Below are 12586 nucleotides of genomic sequence, written 5' to 3' on the forward strand. Positions count from 1 at the left end.
CTATATACAAGCTGGATGACCTATGAACAACAGAAATGAATTCCTCAGTTCTAGAGACTGAGTTTTATTTATAAAACATAAATAAAATATTACTATATTTCCCCTTTTGTCTAAAATAATAAAAACATCCAGTGTAAAACATTTAAAACTAGTAGTTGCTTTTTAAAAGTAGATTCAATAGTCTACCTATGTATCTTATCATAGCTATATCATTCCGTTTTTTCTTTCAAAGTAGATTCTACCCTTTTTTCCTATCATATCCACTAGCTTAGTCAGTAGAGCATGAGACTCTTAATCTCAAGGTCTTTGGTTTGAGCCCCACATTGGGCACCATTTGTATATATGTTTCCATACCACCCAGTCCTACAGATGTTTAGCTCCAAAGAAACACACAGAAGCTTATATTAATTATCTGTTTGGCCTGGTAGCTCAGGCTTATTATTAACTAGCTCTTACATCTTAAATTAACCCATATTTTTTTGTCTATATTTAGCCACATGGCTTGGTACTCCTTCTCAGTAAGACATTCTCATCTTGCTTCTTTTGCATCTGGCTAGTGACTAACTCTCTGCCTTTCCTCTTCCCAGAAGTCTGGCTGGTAACTGAGTCTCTGCCTTTCTTCTTCTTGTTGCCTCAACTATTCTTCCTGTCTAGATACTGGCCAACCAGCATTTTATTAGACCAATACACATGACAAATCTTTACAGTATACCAGAGCAATTATCCCTCAGCATTGGTGGAAGAGCAGCTTGCCCCATATACATCAGAAGAACATAAACATCTGATGGTTTCCCTTCATAATACATTGAACATTATATTGACTTTAATACATGTTTGCTTATTGAATGAATAAAAATGTCTCAATATTCTCTGTTGGGAAAATCTTTTAATATGAATTACAAAAACAGCCATCTTTCCCAAAAAAGTACACACACATGCACAAAGAGTCATGTACTAAGTTTTCCATGATCTGAGTTGCTAATTTTTACCTGGGCAAGAGCTGCAGTTTCTTTTTTAAATGCTTACTGTGCATAAGCACATTTATAAATGCTACTGATATCATCCATATGCATAAAGTTAGAAGCCTACAGATATTTTTCCAAAGCCTAGCCAATGATTTATAGCTGCTGAGAAAAAAATGCTCACATTGTATCTTTGAGGAGAATCAATGTCATGGGTTATTACATTTTATAATGGATCTCTTTCTTATTTTAGAAAGAAAAAATACTACATGTTTTTTTATATATGATTTATATGCATATATGTCAGTGCACAGAATGACCTCAACCACAGTAGGAAGAGGCACTTGGTGAAATTTACCCCTGCTCTTAGGTACAAATGTTAGGACTTGAGTAAGGCTTGAGATATATCTTGATAACCTTGGAGAGCCTATGAAGTGTATGTGTACCAGCTAGCCTCTAATGTGATGGTTTGAGAGAACAGGGACATGACACAGCAACAACTTCCTTTACTCAGCATTTGTAAATGCCTTCCACTTGTTTGGTTATCGGTGAGTCCTCACCTTCATGTGTTTACTGTCTTAGATAAGTGAGTTTTATAGAATTAAAGGATGTATGTGGAAGATTACCTGGAATTGTCTATTTTTGTTATTGTTGTTATTGTTTGTTTGCTTCCTTTTCTTTAGTTTTAGCATTGAAAGGCTATTTACATTGCTCAATTGTAAAGTGCTGGCTGTATAAGCATGAGGACCTGAGATTGTATCCCCATAACCCACTTAAGTCTGGTGCCGTAGCATAGGGCACATGCTTATAATCCCAGCATCAAGGAGGGAGAGACAGGAACATCCTTGGTACACAATGACCAGATATTCTAACCTACCCATGAACTTCAGGCTAATGAGAGAGCCTGTCTCAAAAGCAAGGTGGACAGTAGTTGGGGAATGGCACCTGAGACTGACCACTGACCTATACCTGCATGTGAACATACATGAAAGTGTACCTGTGGGTATGCACATTAAAAACACACAAATAAAAAAATAAAATGTGAGCATTAAGAAATGGTTCCCCTCCCTCTTTTATGTGACAATAACTCCTTTTGCTCTCTGCATTTTTCTGATTTTAGTTTCTAAAACTTTCTTACCTTGAAGAGCCTATTTGTGACGTCACTGAAGTAGAGTTACATGACTTTTCTCTTGTGCAGATTTGCAGCAGCAGCACTTGCTGCAGCTTCCCTGAAAAGCTGTTCTTCACTTTCTGTCTCTTCCCCAGAATAACAACAAGCCAGAGATCAGTGTGAAGGAGTTTATAGACTGGATGCATTTAGAACCTCAGTCCATGGTATGGTTGCCGGTTCTGCATCGCGTGGCAGCTGCGGAGACTGCAAAGCATCAGGCCAAGTGCAACATCTGCAAAGAGTGTCCAATTGTTGGGTTCAGGTGAGATGCGATAAGAGAAACCCCAACTCCATGGTTTCTGTTCTCCTTGTGTGGTCTTGTGGTATACTTCTCATCCCTCTCCATTTCCTGTTTGGTGGTTTTCCTCTTGAGTACATGTGATACTCAGTATTGTCCGTCCTTCTCCAGTGATATTCGTTCTCATCATCTATATGCAAACTTATTTTTGTTCTTATAGTTATTAATAATGCTTTGGTCCAGAATCAAGAATTTTTTATGAATGTCTTTTTACTGAGGCCATAGGGGATATTCATGTAGGATTATATACATATAGTCTTGGTCAAATTTCTTGGTTGTTCTATGTTGGTTGGGATCAAACTTAATAAGATGGGAGTGGCGTGTAAAATATGAATTGATAACTCCATGTCACCTCTGCTAAATTTGTTGTGATCAATCCTGCTTAATACCTGCCCATTATTAGTGCTGATGAAGTATATTCTCTCTCTCTCTCTCCATCCCCCACATTTTCCTTTGTGTGTGCATGTACATACATGCTCCAGGATGTCTGTGCATGTACATGGAGACCAGAGATCTATGTCAAGTATCTTCATCTTCCTCTGTCACTCTCCAATTTGTTTTTTATATAGAGCTCTCACTGAACCTGGAATTAAGCTCATCTGAACAACAAGTTCCAGGCATCTTCCCATCTCCATGTCCCCAGTATTCTGATGACAGGTGCATGCTACTAGGTCCAGCTTTTTTATTTGGGTTCTTAAGATGCTCATGCTTGGCATGGCCAAGTCCATCTTGTAGTGTTCTTATTGAGTCAAGGTCATTGGCTTATGACCTAGAAGAGACCATGAAGGGCCTGTGTACCATGTTTGTCATAAGGTTGAATGTTTGTGCATCCTAGTTCTTCCACCTCCTCTTGGGGTAAGTATGCATTAGACCTCCTAGATTATACTACATTCTCTTCCTGGGATTTGTGAATTCTCTTAGAAATAATTACTACGTGAGTGTCTAGAGTAGTATATGCTTTACACAAAAAACACCAAGTTTTTTTTTATTATTGCTCATAACATTATCAGTTATGGTCAGCCTGACGCAGTAATACACTAAGAATACAAGTAACATTGAACATTTCTGTGAAGTGGAGACAGGAGAAGTGTGCATGTGTGAGCAAGTGTAAGATTTATTTTTGTTTATGTGTATATATGTATGTGCACATTTGTGGGTGTGGCCATGGAGGCCAGAAGAGGGTGTCAGATCCTCTGGCACTGGAGTTACAGTTGGTTATAAGCCATCCATCATGAGTGCTGGGGACCAAATTTAGAATCTTTGGAAGAGCAGCCAGCACTCTTACCTACTGAGCCATCTCTGCAGTTCCTGTTTATTGAACTTTTGTGAAACTGCTAGAATTTTCTACTAATTACTTTCAAATTGAATTGAACTTTTTCTCAATTTATTTATATTATGTGCATTTTATTTCCTGCACGTATGTGTACCATGGGCATTTCATGAGGCCTGAAGAGGGTGTTGTCTCCCCAGAGCAGGAGTTACAGATGGTTGTTAGCCACTAAATGGGTGCTGGGAATCGAATCCATGTCCTCTAGAAGGGCAATCAATGTTCTTTACTGCTGAGCTATCTCTCCAACCCCCCAAATTGAATTTTAATGAAATTTTAGATCTATAGGGTGTTTACCAAGCTGAGAATGATTTCAGCTAAAATTGCACGCAGCTACTCAACAGCCACATAAATAAAAAAAAAAAAAGACCTCATTTCCTTTCATGTAAACATAGTACAAAGACAGACAACCCAAGGCTGGTGTAGCCTATCTTGATCCTCAGTTCTGCCTGTATAATCCCTCTTATTTCCACCTTATGACTTGCATTTTCACAGTGACCTCATACCAGCAAATTGGTTCTCCTGGATGTCACTTCCATCTTTAGCAAGGAGAGAAAATGAATGTTCTTCTTCCCCATTGTGTCAGTCCCTTAATATCCCAATGGGAACCCTGGCCCAAGACCTCATCCTAGATTGCCCTGCTTACCACCATCAGCAAGCAAGACTGAGAAATAGTATTTTTAGCAGAGCACATTGCTAAAATGTGCTGACAGTGTAAGAGTGTCTCACTGATGAAGAAAAAGGAAGAGCTATCAGCATGAAACAAGATTCCGCTAAGCGAAGGCGATGTCAATCATATTTGTCAAACTATGCCAATAGGTAGAAAGATGTTAGTGTAAGGGATATGTCAAACCAGAACATAACACAGCTGGTGGAAGTAGATTGTCTCCAGATAACTTGCAAATGGTTTTTCATGTCCTTTTAAAAAGCCCTTCATCACTTAATAGTTTATAATACCAGCCTGGCATAACCTTTACATTATTATTACATTCTGACTCTTCTAGTTTTAGCGTGTATGTTTCCCCCTATAAATCCAGCTATAATGTATATCTTGTAGTTCCACCAGCCATCTTACCTGACTGGAAAATTTGGGGGATGTTTTCCATTTGGACCCCTTAGAAGTGGAAAACTAAGAGTGTTGGTTCTGCAAACAGACATCAATGTACAGTGTTTTTGGTTTGTTTCCTATGAGAAGCTTGAAACATTATTTCTTTCAAGATTATGTAATAATCAGGATTTTATTTAACATGTCCCTGGTTACAGGGTATTTATTTAATTTATTTTTATTTTTATACATTGGTGTTTTGCCTTCATGTGTGTATGTACGAGAGTGTCAGAAGTCCTGGATCTAGAGTTAGAGAACAGTTGTGAGCTGCCATGCCATGTGGGTGCTGGGAATCAAACCCAGGTCCTCACCTGGAAGAGCAGCCAATGCTTTCTTCATCCACCTACAGGGTATTTCCTACTGTTTTTTTTTTTTTAACTAATGACTATTTTAAACAAAACCTAAAAAATTTCATTGTTAAAATGAATGCTTTTGTTATGGAATTTAATATTCATTTCTTACTTGTAATCTAATTGGTATATTAAAATTATCCAACTCATTTTCATAACATTCTCTGTCATTTTCTGTCCACATTCAGATATCATGCAGAATGTTCTGACATTGATATTTGACCTTCTCATCGTGTGTAAACATTTGCAAGCATGTTTGAGACTCTTAAGACACACTTGCATTTGTTTTTCATATGTCATTGCATGCCTGCATGCCATTCTCGGGAATAAAGAAAGAATTTTTAATCAAAAATTATAAAATAGCTTACAAGCCAAGTTTCTACTTCCTCCACTTTCTGGGACCCTTTTCAATAAATAAATAAATTCCAAAAATGTTCTTCTTCATCCCCCATCATTAAAGAATGAATTGTCACTTCTAAATTGATGCTGAGTTACAAAATTTTCTACTTATGGTTAATGATCTTTTGATTTGAACTAATGGTGCTCTTTATTGAATTTAGATTAAGTAACAAAAGTGACGGCCACTCTTTTCTTTACCACAGGTATAGAAGCCTAAAGCATTTTAATTATGATGTCTGCCAGAGTTGCTTTTTCTCGGGAAGAACAGCAAAGGGCCACAAATTACATTATCCAATGGTGGAATACTGTATACCGGTGAGTTCAGAGCTTTGAACCAATTGACCAAGGATGACGTTTTATCCATTTTATTTTTACTTGACTTTTTTTAAAACCTTTTAAAAGAATGTCTGGTTGTAATTTTTTGTTGTTTTCTTTCCTTTGAAGTATGTGTTCTTCATGTGTTGAATTAGTTAAGAAAATTTCTGCGTTACTCCAGTTGTAATTTATTGACTTTATAAGTAGGTGTTTTGGTTTCAGACTTAACTTCTTTTTAAGCAAGTTAAAAAAACTGATACTGACTAGCCTGTGTTGAAAATGAAATTATTTGCTGAAAACAGCTGTGGTTCTCTTAGACTTTTAAGGGATGTTTTCATGTTTTCTAAAAGAAACTTCCACGTTATCAAAACAAAAAATAGAGAAATCAAAAATATCATTCATAGGTTTACTTTCTAAACAAATTACCTTCTAATCTCTTTACATGTTCACATTTTATAAAAATCTGCATCTATATGTAAATTTGCTTTGGCTTAATTTTTTTAAAAACACTATGCAGCTCTGGCTGGCCTAGAGCTCACCATGTATATTGGACTGGTTTGCTCCAGTATATAAAAAGATCCACCCACGTCTGCTTTCTGATTCAAAAATCCAAGATTCAAGACATAAACTACCATGCTTCCTGCTAATATGTTTTTTATCCCAAGTTTTCCATTTGACTTTGTAGATAATAGCTGTCCCCCATTTTACCTTAGACAATAGCTTCCCATCACAGAATATTAATTGAATGAATTACTGTAATTGGGCTAATCACTTTTGAAATTTAGGTCTTCGGTTTCCTAGTGTTGCTAGCAACATTTAAAAGCATTGCTGAGAAGGCAGCACTTTATATGTGTGATATAAATTGCATCTCCATTGAGTAAATGACTGGAAGTGGTGGTCTAGGCCAATGGATATGAGTATCCTCACGGCCAAAGTACTTGATCCCCACATCCTATTCCAAAAGAGGTCTCTGCCACAGTAGGATATTGCCACAGTTGCTAATGTGTCCATCTTGCCATAGCCCCTGTAGCTTTGGATACAGCTATTGTGCTTTCTTTGACCTAGAGCTGCTCTGTCCTGAGATCATACTCCTTTTCTATCAGGGTTATTCCTTAGGTTCCTTCAAAAGTCATGCCGAAGTTTACTTATAGAGTCGTGTATTTTCTTCAGACAATTAAGTTACTTTTCGGATCATAAATCTATTTAAAGGGAACTGTACATATTATTATTCTTTTTTTTTAATGATATGGTGGTAGAGAAGGCCGATCCCATGAGACAGCAGTCCCACAAGGGGCAGCAGTGGGCCACTCGAGGCTCTTGAGGGTCACCAGATGCCACACCTGAGGCCTCTGAGGCCTTGGCTGAGCTGGTTCCCTTGGCTGGTGGGAGACCATAGTTGGGGAGAGACAGATACGCCATGCAGAGAGAGAGTTTGGGTATAGGGATTATTTAGTGGGTTATAGAAGAGAAAGGGAAGGGGAAGGAGAGAAGGTGGGAAGAAAGGGAGGGAGGGGAGAGAGAGGGAGTAGTTGCCTCCTCAGAAGAGGGACAGAAAGAGAGAGATCCACTTGCCTTGGTGGAGGAGGGCGGTAAGTGGGTGGGGTTTGTCTTCTCAAAGGGACGGGCATCTGTGATACTGAGCAAGGAAGCAACAAAGAAATGCGATGACTGAGGATGTAGTGAGTGACTTTGAAAACCAGGATAGGGCGACAGAATGGTGAGAGGAGCCATTTCAGACAAGGCGAGCCAGGTCCTGCTTGAGAAGCCGACCTTGGAGCTGAACATGAAGGTGAAGAGACTCAGCAGCTGTGCAAAGAGTAGGGGTAGAGAAACATCAGACATCGTAGAAGGAAGAAGCCATCCTCAGTGTCTTCGCACAGTGCCCATGAGGCTGACAGTGAGGTTTATAGCCAAAGTGGAGCATGTCCCTCAAACGAGGCACAGCAAGACTCACTTAGTCCATAGATGACTTACCCAAAGGAAAAGATGAGGTCCTCTGTTCAAAGATTACCAAGAATTTTCAAATGACAATGAAGGACCATTGAATAAAGTTGAGGAATCTTCTGAGCATGGGCTTGCTCGCTCATTTGCTCGCTCACTGGCTTCTGTCCAGTGAATCTCTTCTTCTCTCAAGGCACAGCAAAAGGCTGGATGAAAACAGAGTCAGGTTACAACAGGACAGACACCATTCAGATTCTTGTAAGGGATTTGGATTGGGAAGAAAGATAATGTTAATATTTACATGATAGCAGAAAGAAATTCAGAGAGCCGATTATAAAGCTCTAATATTAAAAGCAAAAAAAATCGAAATAAGTGGATGAGGTTAGAGTATTGATATAGAATTGCTGTTTTTATTCCCATTCACACAGTTATTTCTAATAGTTTTTAGCATTCCCAAACAATTTGAAACCAATACACATTTAATAATCACCGGAAAATAGAAGACTTCTCATAATCACTGAGGATATGAACTCCTAGCTCCTACTACCAATGTGGAATAAAACAAAATGAAACAGAACTCTAAGTCAGTGATTCTCAGCCTGTGGGTCACGACCCCATTGGGGAGTTGGATGACCCTTTTCACAGGGATCACCTAAGACCATCGGAAAACACAGATATTTACATTGCAATTCATAACAGCAGTAAAACTGCAATTATAAAGTAGTAACAAAAAAAAATTCCTGGTTGGGGGTCACCACAACACGAGGAACTGTATTAAAAACTCACAGCATTAGGAAGATTGAGGACCATCACTCTGAGTCATCCCAAACTATTTCTGTTACGTTGTCCTTTCCAAGTGACTCTTCTATTTCTGGGATTCCAATTGCCCTTTAATTTCCTGGATGAGTGCCTTCTCCAAGACAAGTTTTGGGAGATCATTTGCCCTTTCCTGAACTTACGTAGCCATCCTATCCACATCTATATTAGGTTAGTTTCTGCACTTGGCCTATAACCGTGTGTTGCTTTGTACTGGGAATCAAACCTAGAGCCCCGTGCATCCTAGGCAAACAACCTACCGCTGAGCATGGTAGGCAAGCAACCTACCACAGAACTAAGCCTATAACTTCTTATAAAGTTCCTAGATGTATTTGTAAACTGAGTCTTGGAGTCATACTCCCTCATTGAGTGGTATGCCCCGACTTAACTGCTTTCCTTTTTGTTCACCTGCATTCTATAGATCTTTTACTTTTTCATTCTGCGGTCTTCTTTCTACGTATACTTTTTTTAGTGGTCCATTCATCTTGCACCCAATATCTAAATTCCCTTAATGTCTGTCTTAGAAAATGGGCTTAAACACAAGCTCATTTTTTCCCAGTAAAGTGATTATAAGTGATTCCACGTGTTAAATGGATGTGACCTTTCCATAAGCATCTTGGTACTTGCAGTTCTCACAACCCATCTCCATTTCTGGCTAAGAAAATGGCCTATTCAGATCCCTGGCTCATCTGTTTCTCCTACAAGGTCACATTTTACCCTTCTCTTGATGTTTTTATTACTGGAAAATACAATTTGTAAACCCCATTTTGAGGCCTCAGTACTCCCCAAATGTTTCAGCAACCTATCAGCTTATTATTTATGACAATGTTTGTGTTTGGCTGTAGGAAGACTAATGGTGTATGAATTAGCTATCATGATTCATGAAGGTATTTTATGATAGTGAAAATCAAATATTTACATGAGGAAATGGAGCGGAATTTTTTTCTCGGAAAATTATTTTCAGCTCTTACTACCAATTGCTATTGTATATTCCAAATGTGTAATCATTTCTTCATTCAGCTCTATGAAAGCTAATGCTCAAGAGATAGCACAACTTGGATTACATTAATGTCTGTCACCTTTCTCTCTCTATTCATGTGTGCCCTACCTTTCCAGAAAAACACCTCAACTGACACTTGTAGAGGAACCCTTGTAGCCTCCTCTAGGTGTTGGGCCTCTGGTGAAGACAGCACATTATGGTTGGAGCATGTGGTAAACACACCACTAAAGACAGTGTCCCACAGTCCCCTTCAAGGGAACTCTGCCAATGACTTGGCCTCCCATCAGACCTCACCTTCTAAAGCTTCCACCAACTTCCAATAAGGACACTTCAGAGACCGCCTTTAATACACGGACCTTCAGGAGACACTCAGCAGGCAAACTCAGTCTCTTACATGTCGTTGTAGCAGACCACAGATACGTGGTATGTAACGGGCAGGCTCTCACTCGGCTAATGTTTAGGGAGAAAGCAAGCTGGAAGCACCTCATGGGGCCAGGGCTGGCTTACATCATCTCATAGAAGGAGATGGAGGGGCAAGACAGCACATGTGAGAAAAAAAAGGGAGGGAGCCCAACATGTTTCTTGTCAGGAATCTTCGCTGCTAAAATGTAGCTCTTAGGATATCCACCCTTTCAACACTGTTGCTTCTAGAAAAACTTTCCAACACATTGAATAATCAAGTCATTTACCTCCTTATTGAACATTCCACCATACAGTCTTCTTCAAAAACATCATTTCTGTGAGTAAACAAAATTTAATTTGAGTGAGAAAAACAATCATGTTATTAAAGAATGCAAAGGTATTTTTTAAAATTCACATTAGAATTTAATCTATATGGAATTTTTAATTTTGGTTGGATTTTGTTTTCATAATGGGCAGCCCAGCCCTAGGGTCTCACTCATACTAGACAGCCACTTTACCTCTGTGCTTTGTTCCAGAACTTTTAATAGGCATTTTCATTTCGAGATAGTTTCAAAGTTGCCCAAGTCGACCTTGAACCTGCAGCCCTTCAGCCTTGGTCTTTGGAGGGGATGGAACTGCAGAACCACCTTACCGGGGGCCATCACACTGTTATCTGTAGCTTCAGTACCATCTATGACGCTCTGGGGCTGACTCACGTAACAACCGGCAGCTTAGATGTATTTCCATTTCCAAGCTCCTCTCCAGATTTGTCAATCACCAGGCTACTCTCTGCCACTCTCAGTTTGACTTCTAATTTCTTCTTTAGATTCTGTATATAAATAAGACCTATGTAAAATATGCACAATATTTCTCTTTGTATATCTGGGTTGTTTCACTCAGTATCATGACCTCAGGTTCATCCGTGTTGTCACCAATGGAGACTAATTCTCTCTCTCTCTCTCTCTCTCTCTCTCTCTCTCTCTCTCTCTCTCTGATATTTTCTTTATTCATGTATCATGGGGTATTTAAATTGACTCCACATTATTGGACGTGCCAGTACAGCACCTCTTTGAGAAGCTGATGTCTTTGGATATGTGTCCAGAAGGGGGATTTGTAGATCACTTAGTATTGATCTTTTAGCTCCTTTAATGAACTTCCGACTGTTTTTCATCAAGACGGCGCCACTACTGGTGTCTTTACATTTCAGAGAGGTGGCGTGCACATGATTTATAAGAGTGCATGCAATTGCTCACCATGAGTGATCACTGAATAGGATTCAATGCTAAGGAGAATGGAAAATGTTTAGAATTTCTACTCGGGTCGGTCTGGGGTTACCAAAGATGAGTAAAGATTGCTACCTTGCCACCAGACCACCGCTGAGGTTAATTGACCAAGATGTTATCCATGGCTCTGCCATTGCTCAGCAGCTTCCGAGTTACACAATAATAGTTGGAGGCTGAAGGAGTAAGACATACACAAGTAGTTATGGTACTGTGGATGTCACAGGCTTTCCTCATGCTGAATAAACCTAATGCTGGTGAAGGAACTAGAGATGAAAATTTGGGGGGAGCAAAATCAAGAAAGGAAGAGGAAGGCTCCAAAGAGTCTAGTCAATAAGAGATTTTTTTTCCCTTCAAGTTATAGCTTTTAAAATGAAATATGTTTTGCATTATGGCAGGTCCTAAGGTATAGTCACATCCCAATATTTAACCAAAATGGGATGGAGAGGGCTTCAAGAAGCAAGGTGGAATTTAGGGCATCAACACTGTGTCTCCAGAGAATGACAGGTTATAGTTGTGTGGCACTGTATCTTAAAAAGGGCTTCAAGAGCACATTGGTTATAGACAGTGAGGTAGAGAGGCAAATTGCAAGAGAAGGAAAATTATGTCTTTTCTTTCTGTTTTTAGGGTCACAGCTGAAGAAAGAATAGCAAATGTACATAGATTCATTTAATGACAAGTTTTCCTGAGACCTGGTCAGTCGTCCTCATCAACTTAGACCATGAAACCCAATATGGACAAGTTCAACAGAACCGCTATATACGGGCTGTCCATGCATGCTTTAGCATTGTCAGGGCATATATTTTATTTTTATTTTAATTTCCTGAACTCTGAGGCCTTCATAAGGGAATGAAAACCCAGGGACATGGAGAAGCCTATTTAGTTTAGCACTAAGGGTTTCATGAAGAGCAGACAGTTAGAGAAGTCAAAATGAACAAAGAGATTGTGATATAGCCTTGTGGTACTAGGGAAGTAAAAAGCCTGCTTGTAAAGATGCTGCTCCAGGTCCCGTGTCTTCAAAAGATGTCCTGGTCACCCACTGCTGCTGTAGCAGAACACCTCCAGATGAGTGGTTGACAAACCACAGGTGGTTGTTCGTCACACAGGTTTGGAGACTGAGAAATCCAAGCTGGAAGTCTGCATCTGGTAATAATAATTGTGTTGTGTTATTCCATGCTGAAAGACATGGCAAGATAACACAGAAGAGAAAGGGAGGGGAA

The 12586-nt window shown here is 39.3% G+C and overlaps 1 protein-coding gene across 5 annotated transcripts in view; it reads left to right on the plus strand.

The window, feature by feature from the left end:
• Positions 1–12586, plus strand: part of Utrn (utrophin) — a 519634-nt gene that overhangs the window by 465683 nt on the left and 41365 nt on the right. For all 5 annotated transcript variants that reach the window (XM_041680416.1, XM_041680414.1, XM_041680415.1 and 2 more), the window contains 2 exons: positions 2229–2395; positions 5816–5927. In XM_041680416.1, the coding sequence (XP_041536350.1) occupies positions 2229–2395; positions 5816–5927 (279 nt within the window). The remainder of the gene's footprint in view (positions 1–2228; positions 2396–5815; positions 5928–12586) is intronic.

This window comes from Microtus oregoni, unplaced genomic scaffold (assembly GCF_018167655.1).
Source record: "Microtus oregoni isolate MIOR12 unplaced genomic scaffold, Mior012 000033F_ref0000390, whole genome shotgun sequence".
NCBI classification, from domain to species: Eukaryota; Metazoa; Chordata; class Mammalia; order Rodentia; family Cricetidae; genus Microtus; species Microtus oregoni.